The sequence below is a fragment of the Vombatus ursinus genome, unplaced genomic scaffold (genome assembly GCF_900497805.2).
Source record: "Vombatus ursinus unplaced genomic scaffold, bare-nosed wombat genome assembly UNPS02015398.1, whole genome shotgun sequence".
Taxonomy (NCBI): domain Eukaryota; kingdom Metazoa; phylum Chordata; class Mammalia; order Diprotodontia; family Vombatidae; genus Vombatus; species Vombatus ursinus.
Window position 1 is genome coordinate 2,787,542 of NW_020955176.1, and position 22,795 is coordinate 2,810,336.

Genomic DNA, 22,795 nt, shown 5'->3' on the forward strand with positions numbered 1-22,795 from the left:
AGCAGGTTTTTTGTGGTGGCCAAGAATTGTAAATTGAGGGGATGCCCATCAATTGGGGAATGCCTGAACAAGCTGTGGTATGTGAATGTAATGGAATACTATTGTTCCATAAGAACTGATGAGCAGGTGGGTTTCAGAAAATCCTGGAAAGACTTACATGAACTGATGCCGAGTGAAGTGAGCAGAACCAGGAGAACATCATACACAGATGTGTAGCAACTCTGTGTGATGACCAACTTTGATAGACTTAGCTTTTCTCAGCAATGCAAGGATCTAAGGCATCTCCAAAAGTCTCATGATGGAAAATGCTATCCACATCCATGCCATCTTGGGGAGGAAGGAGGGAAGAGAGGGGGAAACAGAACTCACAATCTTACAAAAGTGATTGTTGAAAACTAGAAATATATAAATAAATAAAACTTTTTTAAAAAGAAACTTCTTTTTCTCTTGGTGTTGGTTTTCCTTTAGTTATCTCTCCTTGAAGAGGTGGAAAGGTTGGGCTAAAGACTCTTCCTGGAGGGAAGGTTGACTTAATTATATCCTTTTCATAATACTGTATTCCTCCCACTTCACTAGGCACACTCAGACTCTCCAGAGGAGTCAGTCCATCACTTGTGCAGAAGCCAAGAGGAAGGTAAGAGCCCCCAGAGGCACACCTGGCAGCTGGAAGGAAGACATCTGGCAGAAGGTAGGGACCAATCACTCAACACTTAGTGGATCTCACTGGGAGGGTGTGTGTGGCAGCACACTGAACTGGAGGTACCAGGGCCACAAGAGTCCATGAATTGTGTTCTCAGACACAGAGAACTCAGTCACCTACGTGCTCCTCTGACTTTGCTGTTGGCTGTCTGTTCCTTCAAGATTCTTATCTTACTCATGGTCTTGCCAAACTTTTGAGTGTACCTAGAAAATACTATTTTCCCTCCTCTCTTCTGGAAGCACTAGGATAACAGTGAGGGTCCTGGATTCATAGAATGTTAATGGTGGAAAGGACCTTAGGCATAGTCTAGTCCAAATCTCTGATTTTAGATGAATCAACAGGGTCAGAGACACCATAAAATCAGAGGATTTAGAGCAAGAAGGGACATCAGAGATTAAGGTTATCTAGCTCAGCCCCCCCCCCCATTTTATGGAAAAGGAAACTAAGATCCAGAGGGGTAAACTTTCTGAGGGTAGCAAAGTTAGTGGCAGAATCTGGAGCAGAACCCATCTTTCCTGACTCACAGGCCAGTGTGCCTTTTGTTATAACCCTCTAGGAAAAAAAAATATTAGTTAAGGTGAACTATTGAGAAGAAAGAAGCATGTTAGGTGCTTGAAATGTTCCCCAGGATAGTCAAGACTCTCTAGATTTGTTGGAATCCAATACTTCCTCTTTCTTATATCCAACCAAACTCTTCCAAGTCTTCATGACTTCACAGGAAAACACCAGGATAGCTCTAACATTAAATCCTTATTACTCTGTCTCCTGAGACCCCCAGAATTCCCCTTCCAGCAGCAGAAGTTTTTGCCCATCCCAGGAGCAATCAATGTAGGAAAAGATGGCTACAGGAATCTATTTCATATAATTTCAGGTGCCATTTTGCTGTTTCTGAATAGTAAGGTTCTATCACTGCAGTTCTAGTTAGGCCACACACAGACAAGGCAAAATATATTTGGCCCATATTTGGAACCTGCTGTTTGAGCTTGGGAGGTTACTGAAGATGACCCCAAGGGAGTAGATGCAAGAATCCAAACAAATGTAACTAAGGCAGGATTCTCTCTTGACTTAATTGTCCCCAGACTTTTCTCATTAGATGACAGACCTTCACTTCCCTCTTAAATTTATTTCATTGGTTGCTATTATTTTTATTTTTAATTATGAGACACAACCTCTCTGTACCAAAACAATGTACTATTTTACAGAAATACCACAAGAGTTTTGAAGTCCTTCAGGACAAGGGAGAGCCACATCTAGCAATCAGCACCAAAAAATGCACAGTAGGACCCTGATCTTTATATCTCATTTAGATATTGAGTAACTTAATTATAGCTCAATAAGATGTTAGTTTCTTCTCAGAACCAAAGCCCCAGATCAGACACCTACCCAGCTTCTTATTCCTAGAGCAGGATGTACTATGCAAGATAAATCTGACCAAAAGCAGATCTCCTGTACTCACTGGGGTCTCCTTGTACCTCTGTGATGCTTAAGAAATGGACTTTTGATACTCCAAACTTGAGATCCAGATTCATCTTCATCCAACCCTGGTTAAATTTGTAAAGGAAACAACATTAGTTTTGGCATCTCCAGCCTTCTCTTTCTCTGGTATTTCATTCCCCTTTAAACACCTCATGAATCCTTCTTCACTAGTTACCGAGTTCTTCTATGGTCTTTCCCAAGGAAAACAGTCACTAAATTAATTCATACTAAGGTGTGGGGGTCTTTAATTTAGAGACTTAAATCATTTGCCTTCCCTCAAATATTTTCATTTTAATATAGTATGTAAGGGAAAGAGCAATTATCCACTGAGAATCATACTATGGCCACCTCAAGCTCTTCTCACTTATTCAAATTCTTTTCTTTCATTGGTCTCAATACTTAGGTATCATCTTTGTCTATTTTCTCTTTCTAGACACTCATACTCCCTAATTTCTTCATTTCTTCTTCCAAAATATTTCATATCTGTCCCTTTCTTTCCATTCCAATGTTCCATTTTCACTTCCTTCACATGAATTACTGAAAGTGACTAATTGTTTTGCTGATTTCGTTCTCTCCTCCTTCCAATTCATCTGCCAACTGCTGCCAAAATAATCTTCCTTAAAAATTGCTTCTATAAGGTTTCTTCCCCCATCAAGGACCAGCAGTATCTCCCTATTACCTTTCAGCTTAAGTCCAAACTCCTCACCTTGCCATTCAAAGCCCTCCAAAATCTTAATCCACCTTACTTTATCATTCACAGCTCTCAACCAGTCAAGTTTGTCTCCTTTCTGCTGTCCTCTTACCCCTCAAGCTTATTGAGTCTCATTCTATGCCTTTGCTCATGCTAGTCTGCCTGTCTAAAATACTCAACCTTCTCCATCTATTTCCATTCTCCCCATCCTTCAAGCCCAAGGGTCCTCCTCTTCCACACAAAGTCTTCACCAACTATATTAGCCCATGATGATTCCTCCCCCACTCTGAGTCCCTTTAGTCTGTTCTATATGATTCTGTCCCTGATTGATTATATTTATATATTGCCTCTCATAATTCTCTGAGCTGTTTTTTATCTATGTATCTTATCTCATCAGTCAATTTTCAAACTTCTCCATGGCATGAGACCATCAGGTGGGTAGGGCTGAAGAGTTACAATAACTGGGTTATAATTCTGGGCTTCATTCTGCTCATCTGTGAAATATGTGTCAAATGTCTCCCCAAACAACCACACGGATCTTCTCTGTGGATAAAAAGACAATAGGTCTCAGAGTCCTTCAGGTGTTCCTGATTCTTAAATTCAGTATATATCTACTCTACCACCTAAATACCTAGAGGATGTCTTGTTCAGTTCAATGTGTACTGAAAACTGTGGGTATGGGAATGAGGAAGCGCCTCCTTCCAAAAGATCTAAATAGCTTTGACTGTCTTGGGGAACATTTCAAGTGTATAATGTACAGTCTTAGATCAGCTGAAGAAATTAAGAACGTTTAGCCCAGATACGAGAAGACTTAGAGTGAACACAGGAGTGACTTTTAAATATTTGGAAAGTTATAAGTAGAAGCAGAATTAGGCTTGTTCTGTTTAACCCCAAAGGATAAAACTAAGAAGAAGGAAGTTTGCAGAGAGACAGATTTAGATTTGATGTCAAGAAAAGCTTTCCAAAACAATTAGAGGTATGCAAAATAGATGGAAGGAAATTGTTTCTCCACTCACAAGAGGTCTTTAAACATCAGTTGGGTGATCATTTGTCAGGAATACTACTTAAAGGACATTCATGTTCAGGCATAGGTTAGACTAGATGACATCTGGTGTCTCCTCCAATTCAAATTCTGAGATTCTCTTAAATAAATACAGAAATTGAAATATGTGCTTACATGTTTATGTACAAGTTGACACTCTAACCAGGGCCAGCTCTAGATGTAAGAAGCTATGAAGCTTAAGAAATACCTACACAGTCTGATTTTGGCTTACCATACAAGGCCCTGCTGAGGCAGCTATGTGGCACAGTGGATAGAGCACTGGGCCTGAAGTTAAGAAGACACATCTTCCTGAGTTCAAATCCAGCCTCAGACACTTACTGGTTGTGTGACTCTGGGTAAGTCACTTAACCCTGTTTGCCTCAGTTTCCTCATTTGTAAAATGAGATGAAGAAGGAAATGGCAAATCACTCCAGCATCTTTGCAGAGAAAACCACAAATGGGGTCACAAAGAGTCAGACACCACTGAAACAACTGAACAACAACATGCAGAAGAAAACAAACACAGCAGCAAAGCGTTCAATGCACCCAACAACACAAGGTCCTGCCTACTAACAAAATAGCTCCCATCCTCCCCTCCTTTCCAACCTGAAATCTGTGCCAGGAAAGTTACTCCCTTGGGTTACCCAACAAAAGAGGGTACTTATTAGCCTGGAATTAGATAAACAAAGCCACTTTAATACGATAATGAGAGAAGGCTAAAAGGATTTTCTCTTCTGGGAATTAACCAGGAGTCACTGGTGGTACATTTCCTTCGGAAAGGGGACTGAGCGTATGCCAGTATTCTACCCTGAACCCAGTATAGAAGCATAGAACACAAGAAGATTTTCTACTTCACAAAAACCTAAAGAAGTAGGATTCTCTAGAAGACTGGAAAGAGTATAAATTAAAGAATACGGCATAGTAACGAGTAGAAGACACGCATGCTCCTCATCCAGTCCTCTGCTTTCCTCAATAACAGTCTCAAAAGTCCATTAGAGCAGCTGGGGAGAGATCTGAACAGGAAAGGCTTGGGGACTTCACAGTTGGCCATTTTTTTTTTCATCTCCAAAATGAAGTAAACATAGAAGCATAATAGATCACATACAACATCATAAGGGGTCCAACTATAGGCAGGCTAACTACTATATCCATGTCTACAGATCAGCAACCACCATGCCCCCTTGCTGCTTCATCTTCCGCTTTTAAGTAGTAAAGCTAATACTCAATAAGCCAACAATATGTTGTTTCCATTGCTAGTGATCTGACCAGGCTTGACCCAGCCTTGTTCAAAAGTCGTGCTAGTGCAGAGTCAGATACCATGGGCTAGTAAGGATAAAAGCAGACATGGGATAGCATCTCCCTGAGGTAACGATTCTAGCCTCTACTGCTAGCTTTTCTGACCCTCTCTATGTTCCTTCTGTTGTTTTCCTTTATATCATCCACCCAGCTGTTTCTGTAGACTTAATCTTTCCAAATTCCAAATGCTTCCAAATGCTTTCTTCATGCCTCGTTGATAATGAGCCTATTAGTAACATTCATCCTTGTGACTTAATAACTATAGTAAAAATGACTCCACCCAGTTACTGGATAATGAGACCATACTGGTATTGCACATGCCTGGTTATTCCTGTGATGGAATCCACTTGGTATTAGGGGAGGGGAAGGGAGGAAGGAAGAGAAGTGAGGAGGTGTCCCCAAAGCCCAATTATAGGGCAGAAGCTCTGTACATTATAGCTGGGGGTACTGAGGCAAGAGAGGCCCTAGGCAGAACCAAGAGCTAAAGTTGCCCTGGAATCTCTTGCAGGAGGGGCCCCACTTAAGACCAGTCAGGGCATGACCACAGCACTCAGGAGTGTGGGTGTGGAACTTCAGCATCACCACCCCCAAACTAAACAATGGACCTTCTGAGATGAACAAACTAAAGGCAAAGCTAAATACTATGAGGAAATACTAAGCACTGAGAAATGCCCATGAGGTAAATCAAAGGAAGAGAAAGAACCTACGAAATTCCAAGTAAAGCTTTGAAGAAAAAAAAATATATCTTAGCCAAAAAGAATATAAGAGTACAGATGGTGGAAACCTTCACATAAGAACTGAATGTCCTGAAAAGTAGAATGGGCCAAAGAGAAAACAATGATTCAATGAGACAATAAGAGATATTAAAACAAATTTTTTTTAAAAAAATTTAAATGGAAGAATATGTAAGAAATATAATATCAAAAACAACTAACCTGGAAGAAAGGTCAAAGAGAGAGAATCTAAGAATTATCAGACTATTTGATAATCACAACAAAAAAAAAAAGCTTGATACTATATTTAAAGTCATTTTAAAATGAAAACCATCTCAAGCTCCTAGAACGTTAGGGTAAAGTAAAAATAGAAAGAATGTAATGGTCACCTACTGAAAGAAACTCCAAAATGAAACATTTCTACTAATGCCATAGCCAAAACCCAGATCTTCCAAGTCAATGAAAAATTATAAGAATTCAAAAATAAAGTATATCAAGTACTGAGGGGCCACAATAAGGTCCATACAAGATACAGCAACCACCAATAAAAAGAAAAGTGCTTGGAATGTGATCATCCAAAAAGCTAACAATCAAGAATAACCTATCTAGCAAAACTAATTAAAATCCTAAAGAGAGAAAATGGACCTTCAATAAAATAGATTTCCAAGTATTCCTGACAGAAAGGTCAGAATTGAGTAGACATTTTGAAATGGAAACACAAGAACCAAGAGAAACATATAAAGGTACAAACATTAATTTAATTGGAAGGGTATACATTTGGATGATTTGTCTTTGTGCTAATAGATAAGAAACAAACATCTACTCAGAACCTTAATATTTTTAAGGGTCTTAGAAAAAGGTAAATATAACAGAGTGCTTATGGGTGGTTTCATTATGCTTTGATGACATCAGAAGTCAAAACTGAGAAGGATATGGGCCTATAATTTCAAAGAAAGGTGGAGGATAGTGTGGGAGATCATTATCACATACTAGAGATAAATAAGATGAAGAAAATATTTAATCATGGAGGAAAGTGGTAGAGCAGGTAACCTATAAATCTCATTCTCATCTGAATCAGAAAAAAGAAGATTGAACACAATTACAAACACCCATATACATACATACGTATGCATACACAAACATACATATAACTAACTTGGTATATAAATACATTAAACTCATCAGGAAAATAGGATGGGACAGGGACAAGGAGGGATTACAAAAGGGTTTAAGATAGAGGACAAGACAGGTAAAGTAATAAGCAAAACAAATCAACTCTTGAAGAAACATAAAGGTGGAATTAAAAGGGATTATAAAGAGGGAGAAAAAAGCATAAGATAAGAGAACAGAGGGGAATTAATAATCAATTGTAACAGTGAATAAATAAACTAACCCATAAAGTGGAAAAGAACAGCAAAATGGATTAGAAAACAAAATCCAGCCATCTGTTGTTAATAGGAAATATACTTGAAATGTAAGATTAACATAGAGTTCAAATGAGAAGTTGAAGCAAAAAATCTACATATTTAAAGGAAATCAATCAAATTGGAGGGAGAAATAGTAAAATTATAATAATGAAGAACTTCAGTGTGCCCCCTTTCAAACATAAATAAATCTAATTAAAAAAAAATGTTAAGAACCTGAATAGAACTTTAGAAAAATAAGAGATGATAGATTTCTGGTGATTACTGAATGGGAACTGAAAGGAATTTACATGGCGTTGTATATGGCACCTTTTCAAAAACTGATCGTGTATTAGGGCATAAAGACCTCACCAAAACATGTAAAAAATAGAAATGCTGAACATATAGATCAAAGTTGATAAAATTATATTCAATAAAGGGCCTTTGAAGAACAAATTTTAAAGTAATTGGAGTCTAAATAACATAATTCTAAGGAACTAGAGGTGGGAGTCAAAATAGAAATTATAGAAACAATAGACAATTTCATCTCAAAAAATGACAATAATGAATCAATACAACAAAACTCATGGGAAGTAGCTAAAGCAGCTCTTAGAGGGAAATTCATATCATTCTCATCAACAAAAAAGAAAAAACTTAATATCAACAAAGAACCTAGAAAGAGAAATTTAATTTAAAATAACTACAAAAAGCACAAAAATATTTAAGAGTCTATCTACCAGCTAGATGGTACCATGGATCAACTAGTGGACCTGAAATCAAGAAGTCTTGAATTCAAATCTGGCCTTAGACACTTACTAGCTGCATAACCCTAGGCAAATCACTTGACCTCAGTTTTCTCACCTTTAAAATGGGGATAATTTTAACACCTACTTCCCAGAGTTGTTGTGATGATCAGATGAGATAATAATTGTTAAAGCACTTAGTACAATGTCCAGTTCATAGTAAGTGCCACATAAATGTTAGCTATTATTATCGTTGTTATTACCAAGATATATACAGGAACTAAATATATGAATGCAACTTTGCAGAAATAAAGATAGACCTACATAACTGGAGAAATATTATCATGAGCAGTTTGAACAATTATAATAAACATGACAATGCTACTTTAATTAATTTTCTTATTCAGTGCCATACCAATCATACTATCAAAATACTATTTTATAGAATTAGGGAAAAAAATCATTTTGGAGAATAAAAGAATTTCAGGGCTAATAATGAAAAAAAAAAAAAGCAAGATGGGAAGGAAGAGTATCTCTTAGGACCAGATTTTTAATTATATTACAAAGCAGTAATAATTAAAATTATTTGATAACAGTTTAAAAAGAAATTAATCCATAGAACAGATTAGAAACACAATATGCTGAATCAAGGGCAGCTAGGTGGTGAAGGGGATAAAGTGCCAGGCCTGGAGTCAGGAAGACTCATCTTCCTGAGTTCAAATCTGGTCTCAGACACTTACTAGCTATGTGACCCTAGGCAAGTCACTTTACCCAGTTTGCCTCAGTTTCCTCATCTGTAAAATGAGCAGGAGAAGGAAATGGCAAACCCCTACAGTATCCTTGCCAAGAAAACCCCTAATGGGGTCACAGAGAGTGAAACAACTCAATGACAACAAAAACATCCAGCCCCAGCACAACATTCAACTTGGGCTGTCCTTACTGCAAACACTCTATGACTTCCTCAGTCCAAAAAAAAAAAATACAAATTTAAAATTTAAAAAAAAGGAAAAAATTATATAGTCTCTGCCCTCAAGGAACTTACTATCTATCTGAGGGGAAAGGGGAAATAAGACATCTACAGAAATAAATATGATTCAAGGTAGAATGTGATGGTGGGAAAGGAGGAAGTCTCAACAGAGTATTCTAATAAATATAAGGAAGGAGAAAATTAGGAGACAGTACAAGGTGTCAAAGGAACCTTATTTGTCCTTTAACATTTGGTCTCTGCTTCCAATAGGTGTTAAGATGGCAACTTCAGCTGATCACCCAGTCGCAGCTTGTGCTGCAGAAATGAACTTTGATCTCAATCTTAATTCTATCGACATTGTGGACCTAGACCTTAGAGACAACACCCTCTACTTAATAGGTAAGTATCCCTACATATCTATATAAATCTAAATGACAGAACAGACCCACAGCTATAAGTAAATAACTTAGACGCATAAGAATGCTTGTTGTAAGGATCTTTAATATCTGAGATCTTGAGCTCATCAATTTGGGACATGAGAGGTTATCAAACCCAACTTCCTCATTTTATAGATTAGGAAACTGAAGCTCAGAAAGATTAAGTAATTTACCCAGTCACACAGCTAGCAAATGCCTGAGGTAGAATCTGAACCCAGATCTTCTTAACTTCAACACTCCCTCCACTTTATCATGTCATCTTTCTTGTACTGCTCATCTCGAAGGCTTGCTGTGAAAAAAAGTGATTTATAAACCCTCAGAGCTACATGAAGTGAATCATCACTGTCCTCCTCCTCATTATCATCATCATTGTTATCATAAAGGCAGTATGATATGTAGTAGATAGAGATATGACTTTGGAGCCAGGAAGATCTGAGTTCAAGTCCTGACTCTGACACATAAATTGTATTGGTGTTCTAGGAAATAATTTGTAGAAAGTCTCCTGACCTTCACTGGTGAATACAATTTCCTTACCTGGGAGCTCCCAATACCAATTAAATTATAGGTCCAGTGTCTATCCTATCATCATCTTGTGCAGAGTATTCTTATTCTGCCAACGACTCCCATTGTAACATTAAAAATATATTCTACCTAAAAAAATCTGGGCTTAGAAGTTAAGTATGATATTTATTGTTAAGAGCTATCGATCTGGTCCACATTATCATACAACACTCAAATTCCAAAAAGTTTGAGAGGTGCTATTTCTTGGGAAATTGGTGACATACTATAAAATCGTTGGTCCAGAATTCTTTTAAGTGACTTTCTGTTAAACGAAGGCTCCCTGTTTGTAAAACACTTTGGCAAGTAAAAAGGTATCATTTTGATTACCCCAGAGAATCCATTTCCATATAATTTTCTATGTATAGGTTTTCATCCCTATCCCTCCCTCCACCATGGAAGTATCTCCATTTAAGGAATAAAATCAGTGAAATATCTAAAGACAGTTCCTCTGACCTGTGGAAAACTTGAAAGCTAGAATTTCCAAACCTAAATTAAAATTTCACAATTCAGTTTCCTAAGATGTTGGACCTAAATGGGATCCTTTTAGTTCTCTGGAAGAGGTTTCCTAAATGAGACAGTATCCAGCTAAAGAAGCAATGGAAAATGGTGGGGAAAGAGGGAAGGGGGGAGGGTGAAAGAAAGAGCTAAGACATGAAAATGTGCTTGTTTTGTTGCAAGAATTTAATGGAATGTTTTCTCTTTCTTTTCTCCTTAACTGAAGAAACAGGTAAAGAGTGAATTAATTTTTTTCTACTATTCTGTCTAAACTGGGGGAGTTGCTTGGCGTGCTGCCAAGCCACATGCCTTTGCCAACATATTTAGAACTGAAAGATATTGTCTCTACTTGGAGCAGATCTGGTTCGGGAAGCTGGATTCATTCCCCAAAAGGGTGTGGTCCACGTGCATTCAGTGTCACTCCCATTGGAACCACTGATGCAAAAGATAAGATGTGGTCAACAAACACTAAGTGCTTAGTATGTGCTAGACGCTGTGCTAAGTAAGCACCAGGGATACATACAAATTAAGAAAAAAACAGTGTCTATCCTCAAGAAGCCCACTACCTAATGGGAGAAAAATATGCAAATAATTATGCACAAACAAGATTACACACACACATATACATACATACATATGTACATCTGATCAACTGGAGATATTTACAGAGGGAAGACCTTAACATTGAGGGAGACTAGGAAATGTTTCTGGCAGAAAGCAGTCTTTCAGCAGATACTTGAAAGAAGCCAGGGTAGTCAGGAAGCAGAGATAAGGAGGGAGAGAGGAGAATGCGGCAAAGTGCTCACCATTGCTCTGGAAACACTTTGGCTCTCAGAACCTACCTTACGTGAGGTGAAGGCATACTTTTATGTTGACTTAATCGAAGCAGAAAGTCATGGTTCTCAAGAGCACGCGGGAAAGTGGGATGGAGGATTTGGAGACTGGTCTTTGGAGCTCCCACAGGGGAATAGGGAGAAATGCCTAAAGACAGGAAAGTAGACTGTCCCCGAATGGAGAAGGGAGGAGGCAGTGAGGAGGGAGGGAGGTTTCCTTCAAGGAAAGTGATTTAGAGAAGAGGAACCTTATTTCTGCTTGATTCCTTAGCCAGTAAATCTCTATAAGAGAGGCAAATACATAGCAGATAGCCCCTTTGGGAGGAGGTAACGATGGCTTCTTTGCTCAGCCCTGGTTCCTCCATTACTACCTTGGTTCTATTAAATGTCAATAGTTTCTCAGTTTTCTTAAGTATTTTTTCCATAATGTAACTCATGATCGAAGTCCCAAAAGTATTTGCTTACAGAGATAGCCCCCCAAATCACTATTCCTTTAGTTTGTTTTGCCTTTACTCAGAGGTTCCTCTAGAAACCTCAAAATAAAATTGTGTCTAGTTTTTAAAGATCTAGGTTAAAAGGTCTCCAGTCCCCATATGAGCATTAAAAATAATAACACCTATCAGGCATAGGACAGCCTTTATTTCACACCAGAAAAAATGCAAAAAATATATAAAGGATTCATGGTAGCCCACAGACAATGGCTCCCTCCTGCTCCAATGAGACATACCATCCTCTCAGGGATATATAGTCCCCCAGATTCATCAGTACTGCCTGTGCCTTAGACTTCTCTTGGAAGAAAAATGAACTTGAAGTTGTTAGAGAGACAACTCCCCAATATTCCAATGAGTCTCACTTTCTGCTTCAGGGATATTATAGTGCTCCAGGTTTATGACACTATCCTGAAGTCTGGACTTCCCCCAGTTGTAAAACAAACTTGGAATTTCTAGAAAGGTAGTCCTCTTCCCACTGGATCTGCACTGTCCTAATAATTCATGGTAACTGAAAACAATCATTTGCTCTCCCATGTCATGTCTCAGTCCCTTGGCTCAGGCCTATCTAGGTGCAGGGCTACAGGCATAATCTTTATCTTCTGACAAGGCTGGCACTGCCCAGGAACTCCCTCTTTTCTCTCTGGAAGGCTATGGGTTAGTAATACACACCATTTGGCCAAGTAGTTTCCATCTCTTGGGGCTACTTTGTTGAAAACATATGCAACTGTGATGTTCTCTTCCACTATCTCTCTAGGACTGTGTTAGGAGCTATCACTAGGTCACCATTTCCCTACCTGCTGTCATTTCCTGTAATTATTAAGTTAAGAGACTGTCATCTCTGAAGCTGGGGGAGGGGCTTCAGTAAATCAGTCCCCCAGAGGCTTTACCAGAATACAAACACCTCCACTGGGACAAAGTTGGTTCTCAAATCTCTAATACATTCAGTTTTCTCTGAACCTCTCCAAAAAGGAAAAAGATCCAGAAGTCAAACTTTACAATAAGAACTCCTTATACAGGCCCATCACAGAGGGATGGCTATAACCCACAATAGTGTGAAGTGGCCAATTCATCTCTAATCATTGATCACTCATCACTTCTGAGTTATGAATGAGCCTATGGGTATATCCATACGTTTCATAGGAAGAGGTAATCAAAGCCCCAAATAAAGGGTCATCTCTCAGTAAGCTGATCAAGTTGATCAAGAGATATCCCTGAATAGCTCCTAACACTCACAATTTAATTCAATTCAACAAGCCTTTAATAAATACTATTGGTGCAAAGGACTATGACAAAAGTTAAAAATAGCCCCTGCCCTCAAGGAACTTACAGTCTATAGATAGGAAGAAGCTTCCTGTTTTCTGCTTTGTGTTGCTGAGGCAGTCATTCATATTCCTTAAAGAATACACTTTTCTCCATGTATGTTGTCATTCTCTTGTTAAAAGGGTTAAATGTGAAACCCACTTTATTATAGATTCTTCTGTATCAGGAAATTACCACTAATCACTCTGGAGAACTGAAATTTAAGAGAGGTTTGCTAATAGATATGAAAATTTCCCACTTCTAAGTGTGTACTTAATGCATATTTGGTTAAAACAGTTAAACAGGAATTCAACAAGCTTGGGAACCATTGTGCCATCTTACGAAACATGAAGGGCAGAGTTCTTGTAATAGTCAAAGGAGGGAAAATGGCTGTATTTGAGGAAATGTCTGATTCAGAGATTACAGGTATGTTTTGGTTTTTTATTTGTGTGTTTGTATGTTTGTTTTTGGTTTTGTTTGGAACCACCATTATAGAAATCCGAGAATTATAGGACTGGAAAAGATCTTAGAGATGTTTTTTTCTCACTTTCTGGAGGAGAAAAATCCTTCCTTGAAAAACAGGGTCATAAGAGTAAGCTATCACCCAAGGTCAAAGAACATATTAAGTGGGACTTAAAAGCCTAGATATCTATCCTGACTCTTGGATAAGTGATCTCTCCACCATACATACCACTGCTGCCTTTTTCCCTCTGTTCCATGTTGTCAATGACCTCTCCAGGCCTTGCTAACCTCAAACCTAAAAAGAAGGGAGAGGAATAGGTCCAGCTCAACTTCATTAATAATACACCACAAAGGGCATCTATTTCTCTGTTTGTTGATGTGGATTTTGATTACTGAGCACACTGCAGGGGCCTTCATTTGAGAATCCAGAGCTGGCACATACAGATCAGTCCTTACATGTTGTAGAGAATAAAGAGTGTAATCTGATCCCACAGAATGCTGTTAGTATGAACTCCCATTGGCTAAATAGAACCCTTTGCAATCATTAAATGAATTATGTCAAAGTATATTAAAATAGGAAGGAATCTTAATATTTATCTAGTCTGATTTATAGCTTTCTACCTAATGCAGAAAGCCCTTCAATAAATGTTCCTTAGTGATGGTCATCCAACCTCTACTTGAACCTCCAATAACGCACTCCTTCACAATGCAACTCATTCCATTTCCAAACAGCTCTAATTATTAGTAAGCTCTACCTCATGCAGCATCAAAAGCTGACCCTCCAGAACAGTATTCCAGAGTCTCTTCTTGAGTGCCAAACAGAATAGGCTTAATTCTTTTTCCACATGACAAGCCCTTTGGATACTTGAAAATCACTGTCATGCCCTACTCCTTCCTCTTCTCTTCTCCTGGTTAAATGTACCCTGTTCCTTCAAACATTCTCCAATGTCCTGGTCTCCAGACTCCCCACCTCCCACCATCCATATGATACTCCTCTAGAAGAAATCTATCTTGTTAATGTCTTTCCTAAAAGCTTTACCCAGAGTTCAATACAGTATTCTAGATACGACTCAAACAAAATGAAGGGGGGATTTATTACCATACCTACCTTAATCTACACACAGTAACTCTATTGAAAGTGGCCTAAGATTGCATTGACTTCTTTGACAATCTCCATATTAAACCTCCAGTCAACTGAAACCTCTAGTCTTTTTTTATATGAACTGCAAGCCTGTTCTCCCCAATTCTGTATTTGTGCCATTGCATTTTTTTTTAACCTAAATGAGAGACTTTACATTTAGCCCCATTGATTTGGGTCCATTGTTCCAGCCTATTGAAACTTTTTTTTATCTTAATTCTGTCATTCAAGATAATAACTACCCCTTCAAACTTTGAGTCATCGTTGGACATTATTATTATGTCTTTATCAAAGTCATTGATTCATAGATTTAACATAAAAATATGGCCAAAGATAGGGCATACTACTAAACCTGTGTCTTTAGTTGAATCCTGACTGATCTATTAGTCAATAGAGTACAGTAGTTAATCAATTACAAAGCTAACTAGCTGTGCTACCATTCAGCCCACCTTAATCTTATCCACAAAAATATAGAGACTTATCAAATGATGTGCTGAAATATATACACATATATGCATACATACAAAATTCTTCTGGTATATTAATCTTAAAACTCTAGCAAAAAATGGAGAGAGGGCTGGCCTTGCAGTGAGGAAGATCCTGGATTCTTGTCCCAATCCTTCCAAATAGAGGCTGTGAAACCCTGGGAAAGTCACTTAACCTCTCAATGCTCTAGGCAGCTCCCTAAGACTATAAGTTGTAAAGAAGGTGCCAACTTGCACTGATGTCACCAAGATCACTCACCCCTCAGCCAGGAATTCCCTATCCCAAAAAACTCACAAGATCAGGTCCTCTGGTAATCTCAGCAAAAAATAAATAAATAAATCGATCAATCAATATAATTGGTAATGACTTCTAAGTGGATCTCTAGTTCCTAGATAGCACTGGGCTGAAAAAGCCTTCCAATCCATTAAAGGATTTTACTGGGGATAGATGCTAAGCTTTCTAGACTGTTGTTTCCAGGATGTACCTTTATCTCAAATCTGTTACCTTATTTCAATAAGCCACACAAAAATCAATATTTTCATAGTCCCTTCTGTGACTATCCCTTAAAGACTATTCTTAAAAGCTAAAGAGCTGCAAAAGATTCTTCTGAATAGAACTTTAATTTATAAATGTTTATCTTCAGCCAATGCACCTCGGACTCAATTTATAATACAACATTATAAAGAGACCCTCCCCAAAGGGTTAGCTGTAGCCATCTCTGTAAAGACTGAAAAAAAGACATATACATTATCCTGCAAGGACAAAAAACTTCATTTTAAGGTAAGAATGAGCCCATTTGTTCTTAGTTTCATGTCTAGGAAAAAAATAACTTGTTTCAAAGTCCAAATCCAGTCCCCAGAGGAAGAAGAACAAAGGCAGAGAACCGTAAGAACAGTGGGTCGTCCACACCTGCCGAACTCAACGAACAGCATCAGCTGTATGCTGTGAGCATAGCCGGGTCTCGGCCCAGCACCTGTTGAAAAATCCACACCATCCAGACAATTAGCTAACACATATATCATGGAATAGAATCTCTAGAGCTGGAAAGGACCCTAGGGGTCATCTAATCTAGCATCCCCACTCCCCAGTTTGTTTTACAGAGGAAGAAACTGAGGCCCAGGATGGAGTGAAATAACTTTCCCAAGTTAGAAAATAGAATTTGAACCCAGGTCTTCCAACTCCACATCTAGAGTTTTGGTCATTTGCACCACTGCCAGGGCAACTAGCAACACAAGCGTAGGTCAGTTCACAAAGCCCCCAGCAATGTGTCATTCCTGGATAGATCTCAAATATTTGCCTCACAGCGATGGTAGTTAGTACCCACATCCATAAAGGAGACATATATCTTTCTCACTCAGGAAATTCATAAGCGTAGACCATGACCCTTTCAAGAATGAATGTCCATGCAGTCAATTCTCCATTATTCACACATCCATTTTGTGCTCCAAATATCAATCAACCTATCAGCATTTATTAAGCACCAACTATGTACTAGACACAACGTTAATCACTGGAGATACAAAAACAAAAGTGAAAAAATGTTTGCCCTATATTTATATATCATATATACAGTATAAGTATATAAAAAAATAGATACAAAGCGTAGGGTTGGGAGAGAGGTACTTGCAACTGAGAAGATAAGCAAAGAAGTTGACATTTGGGCTAAGCCATAAAAGAGACTACAGATTCTAAGAAAAGATTTGAGGGAGGCAAAGAGACTGGGGGAGTGCATTCCATGCATGGGATATCTCCCAAATACCAGAGCAAAGACATTGTTATTGCCCTCAGTTAAAGAGAGTTAACAAAGCAAATCTGCTCAAGTGGAAAAAATCACTTAAAGTATCTCAGAGTCAAATAGAAAAGTTTTTTGGTTTTTGGTTTTTTTTTTCCCCAATGACCCCTGTTTAAGGCTATGAAATCCACTTGGAATGAGCCTCACTAATGGTTTCTTCCAGTTCTAACATTCTATATGGCAAATAAAGCTGTGTGGGATTCTCCCTCCCCACTCAACATTTTGATCCAGACCAAATTAGGCTAAAGTGAACACCAAGGCCAAGATCAAAGGGAGAAAGAAAAGCAATAGCTGATTTTTGTGTAGGCCTTACGGCTTGCAAAGTATTTTACCTCCTTTGGTTCTCTGGAAAGTTCTGTGAGGTAGGGAACGCAAGAAAACACAGAACCTGACTTTTTAGAGCTAGAACAGACCTTAGGACTCATCTAGTCTAACTCCCCATTTTACAGATGAAGAAAATAAAGCCAAGAGGTTTAATGATTTCCCTAAAGTCACACAGATATGAAATGGGAGACTAGACCTGTTCTTCTTCTTGAGTCATTTCAGTCATGTATGACTCTTCATGACCCCATTTGGGGTTTTCTTGGCAAAGATACTAGAGTAGTTTACCATTCCCTTCTCCAGCTCATTTTACAGATGATGAAAATAAGGGAAACAGGGTAAAGTGATTTGCCCAGGGTCACACAGCTAGCAAGTGTCTAAGGCTGCATTTGAACTCAGGTCTTCCTGACTTCAGGGCCTAAGCACTATCTACTGTGCCACCTGGCTGCTCCTGGGCTCTCCTCAAATCCAGACCAGTCTAGCTTGTGCTCATACTATTGCATTTCACAAAAGAGCAGCTTAAGGGAGGTGCTTGGAAAAAGAGGGAGAGATGTCTTTGTACTGATAGGAAGATCTGTATATTGATTTTATGTGTGCATGGTACTACAAAGTAAGGAAATTGATTTCAACAAGTCAGGCAAAATTTCAATCTTTTTTACGTTGTGAGTACCAGGTAAAGACCTCCAACTTAGAGGCAGAGTCAGGCTGGCTGTTTGCAATTACTGCTTTCCTTTCTAGATGCTCATCAACTATCTTTTTAATGATCTGGTCTAGAATTTTCCTGGAATTGAAAGATTTGAGTTGGGGGGAGGGAAGAAGGGAGGAATTACTATTCAGTGGAGAGGGTGTGTGTGGGTGTGTGTGTCTGTGTCTGTGTGTGTGTGTGTGTGTGGTGTGTTTGTGTGTGTGTGATGGGTGTGTGGGTATGGTGTGTGTGATGTGTCGTATGTGTGGTATATGTGGGTGGGTGGGTGTGTACCCACACAAGAGTGCACAGGCACACTTGTGCATAATGAGAAGAGTGCTAAGCCTGAAATGCTCAACATAACAATCAAGGAATAGGAAAGGCGAGTGGCTAGCCCAGACAGAGTGCTGCCTCCAAGGTCAAGACCATATTAATTTTTTAAACATTAAGAAATGTTACAGAATCTCCCAGAGTGTTTAGGAGTGATATAAATTCTCATCTCACCTGGTCAATTAGTAACATGGGAGCACATGACCAGAGGTGATCGGACAGTGAGCATCACTAGACCATAAAAACTATACCTGGGGTGGGGGCTAGGGAGCAGTGGGGGCTACTTGGATCATCTTCCAGTCCCTACTGATGGAGGAGCATAATCTGAAGAGACTATTGCCCTCCTGGAGTGCTATCTGCCTGGCAGCAGATGAAGTCTCATCTAGGTGGGAGAGGAGAGACAGGGAATGTCCCAAAAGTATAATAAGGGGCATGAATGCACAGAGGTTGGAGTTACATGACATCATGGAGGTAACCCACATACATACTTTCCTCCCCATATTCTAACAGAAGTCTCTGGTTCAGTGTGGTATCTATGCAAGGATTTTCTTTCCTCAGACTCTCTATGCCCCATCATAATAACATCTGAAATGTTTTCTTTTCTTTTTTCTTTTTCCTCCTCTATAGGAAAGTGCTGCCCCAGACAAAATTGATGGCAAAGAACAGGATGTCTTATTCTACCAAGAGAGAATTCCGGGTCATGATGACAAGATGCAATTTAAATCTTTTTTGTACCCAGAATACTACCTGGCATGTAAGCAGGAAAAGAAGTCCATTTTTAAACTGATTTTAAAGAAAGGGTGCCAAGATGAGGAAGGATCTACAAAATTCGTTGTCCGTTATGAATGTAAGAAAATAGGCTCATAGAAAGATAGTTTTAAATCCTGGAAAATATCTTAAGGATAACAGCACTACATTGGGGTCTTAAACTGCGAAAAAACTAAGTAAAAATATACTCATGGAGGGATTATTTAATCAACACTTGTGGGGAAGTTGGGTATAGAAAAACTATATTTAGGTCTCTAAGTTAAAACAACTACAAGTTAGATTTAATTTAAAATAATAGTAGCAATAGCGACAGAGGGTAGCTTTCAATTTGTGATTCTCTCATATATAATATTATTGTAAAATATAAATATAAAAAATAGAATTGTTGCTTATAAATCCAATGTATACAATAATGCAAGTCTGAATTACAACTGAGGCAGTAAATTATCCTGAGTGCAATGTTCCACATGGAGGGATGTAGCGAGTTACCGAGATCGACTGAAGCAGATTCTTTGCTACGCAATGCCTAAGAGCTTACTAATCAGAGCTTCTATCAACAACAATGACATTTAGAATATTTTTATTTGATTCATGGATATTCATGGCCAAAGAAAGCACTGTCTTCTGGCTAACATTCTTAAAATGAGCTTCTCCATATTTAGCTAGGCTAGTTTTCAGAAGGTAGCTGCATACTGTCTCCAGGACTATTTAAAGTCTTTCTACCCTGGTAGAATATGCCAGAGTTTATGCCAGGCTGGCACTGCCTTTGAAAACCCATTATCACCTCTACACAACACTAAGGTATCAGAGCAGAAAGAGAAATACATGGAGACAGAGATTATTGAAATAAAGATATAGAGACAGAGTAGAGATAGAAATAGAAACAGAGATATACAACTTCATGGTTTACAAAAAGCAATCACTTCACAACAACTCTATGAGTCAGGTAGCATAAAGTCTTGTCTTATTATTATTATTACTCAAAAAAAGGGAAAACGAGGCCTTAGAAAGGTTAAGGAACTTGCCAGTGATCACACAGCTAATTAAGTATCAGAGCTGAGACTTAAAATCAGGGCATCTGACAACAATCCCCATGTTCTTTCCACTCTAACATCTTGCTTCTCACAAAGCATCAAATTCCAGCATATGCTTCAGTATGCACTTTAACTCCCCCAATGGATGGTGAGCCAAAATCAGTTCCATAACAATTGCACACATGCCTTCCTTTTTGATCTGCCTAGCAATGACAAAAGCATCGAGGGACTATCTTTTGGGGGACTTCCTGAAGCATTCCATCCAAGGCACAGCTGAAGCCTCGCAAACCTTGAGAACATACCTCGGGTCCCTGCCAATTTCATGACTAGAACAGCTTTACCCCTCTCTCACCGCCATCACTATTCTGGCTTCAATCCCTGATCAGTCCTTAATTTCCTGTTCCAATCCCATCCTCTAGTTCATATTTGTGAACCAAACTCCAAACTAACTGATTTAAGTTGATATTTTATTTGGAAGGGAAGGGTAAAGTTATGTAATAGAACAGCATATGGTAGGCACTAACAAAATTACCTTTCCAAGGATAGGCTCTCTCACATTTCATTGTGAATTGCTCGGTTGCTCTCCAAAAAAGATTTCTCGCTATATTTAGTTTCCCTGGATATGTCAGTCTAATCAGATGCTCCATGGCATCAGGAATGCCCTAATATCTGGCCTGAAGTTCACATTTTCTTATGGCCAACCCCAGATGGTATCTGTCCTTTTCAGGACCCAATGCACTGGACTGGGCTCTGGTCGGCTTCTGAGTCCCTGGTTTAGGTCATAGCTAAATTTATAACCAATGACCCTTCCCTTTGTTCAATTAGGAAATCACTCCAATGGTGATAATTTGGTCTGGTCACTCCTCTTCCAACACTATAATAAATTACAAGGGAACTGAAATGACATTTTCATAAAAGTCTAAAAGAAATGTAGTGATGTACTTTTTTTTCCGCTGTGAAAGGTAGATAAAATCTTTACAAGTGAAGCATCAGAAATGAGCAGAGATAAGGTTGATTATAGATCAAGTATATAAAGTTCAATTATTTAAAAATTAAAAACTTTCATGGCACAAGAAGTAATAAAACTAAGATAAAAATAAAATATCCATGATAAATATGATGAATAAATGTTGGGTTCCACATTTTATAGGTAATACAATATAAGCCTATGACGGTAGCACCCGGTCTCCAATGGACAGAAATAGTCAAAGAATTTTAAAAAACAATTCACCAAAGAGGGAAAATAAATAATAAATTGAGAAAATGATCAAATGTTAAAACAAATGCAAATTAAAAGTTAAGAAATTAGTTAATTTTCACATTAAACTAACAAACAGAGAAGAGAAAGAGAGAGGAGAAAGGGGGAGAGGAAGAGAGTGGAGAGAGAAAGAATATATAAAGTCCATTATTGGCAGAGAGTGGGGAAGCAGGTACACTCAAATGCTGCCGGTGGCAATGCACATAAGGGCAATCTTTTTGGAGAGCTATCAGTCAATTTACAATAAGAGTCAACAGTCTGATCATACCTTTTGATCTTATCCATTACTAGGAATGTATTACAGGGAAAATATTCAAAATACAAGACAACATGCTTATGCAGAGATTTCTTAGTACACTATATTTACATTACCTAAAAAAATTATCTAGATGTCCAAAGTTTGGGGAATAACAGGGCAGGCTGGAATATATTGATGAAATTGAGCATCATATTGGCATTAAGGAGAACAAACATGAAGTATATACAGAAATAGAGAAAAGTCTATGTAAAATCATACAAAATGAAAGAACTCAAAATGAAGTGTATATATTTGCTTACAGCTATGTGTAATTGTGATTAAAAGGACCAGAAGTTACAAGTGCTGAGCTTTGGTGTTGTTGTTGTTCTGATGTTTATGTTTTATTTTTACTAAAAATTTGATTTACTATTCAATCAACAAAAATCTTTCCCCACACACACCCCCCAAATCAGTAAATTCTTTTGAAAATTAACACAGAATGAACAGATGAAAGGATATGCAGACAAAAGAAATGAAATTGAGCAGAGATTTCTCATCATTTGACAATAAAGACTGGAGCATTGTCTCCAGAAGGTTAGTGTTAAAATCCACTTATGCTACCTAGAAGAGACCTTTAACCTCTTTTTTGTTAGACTTCGGAAATAAATATTTTTCAGTATATTTAGTTATCCCTTATGAGGACAAACAGAACCCCACTCTAAAGGAATGGATAGGATACAGGACAAATACAATTAAAAAAAACTAGATGGCAATCCAGCAATTCAGGAAATATAAAACAAACAAAAAAATTAACACCCTGAACAATCAAACTGGATAATATTTTCATGATTGTTGTTAACAACACAGCTCTTGGGATTATAAAGCTTGGGGATGGGAGGGTTGAGTGGGGAGGGATTGATCCCAGATGGCTTTTCCATCACTGTTGCTGATTGAAGGTAAGACCTTCAGAAGAAAAAAGCAGAAACTGGGAAATGAGCAGCTGGTGGTATAAGAGATGGTATATGAGAAAAAGATTTTGATGCGGGGCCAGGACTTAAGATATGAGTGACAGGTCCTTGACCAGGGATGTATTGCAAGTACTGGAAAGAATATATTGGTCTGGAGGCTTACAGATC

The 22,795-nt window shown here is 38.3% G+C and overlaps 1 protein-coding gene across 2 annotated transcripts; it reads left to right on the top strand.

The window, feature by feature from the left end:
* The first annotated feature begins 563 nt into the window (after positions 1 to 563).
* Positions 564 to 22,019, top strand: LOC114032095 (interleukin-18-like). Of its 2 annotated transcripts, none has more exons than XM_027847306.1 (5): positions 564 to 688; positions 9,302 to 9,430; positions 13,439 to 13,573; positions 15,877 to 16,013; positions 18,989 to 22,019. In XM_027847306.1, the coding sequence occupies exons 2-5, from the start codon at positions 9,310 to 9,312 to the stop codon at positions 19,226 to 19,228; spliced, it is 633 nt and encodes a 210-aa protein (XP_027703107.1). In that variant the 5' UTR covers positions 564 to 688; positions 9,302 to 9,309; the 3' UTR covers positions 19,229 to 22,019. The 2 variants fall into 2 exon arrangements, with proteins under 2 accessions (XP_027703107.1, XP_027703108.1); XM_027847307.1 differs by having other exon boundaries at positions 566 to 688; positions 13,445 to 13,573.
* Positions 22,020 to 22,795: the final 776 nt, after the last annotated feature.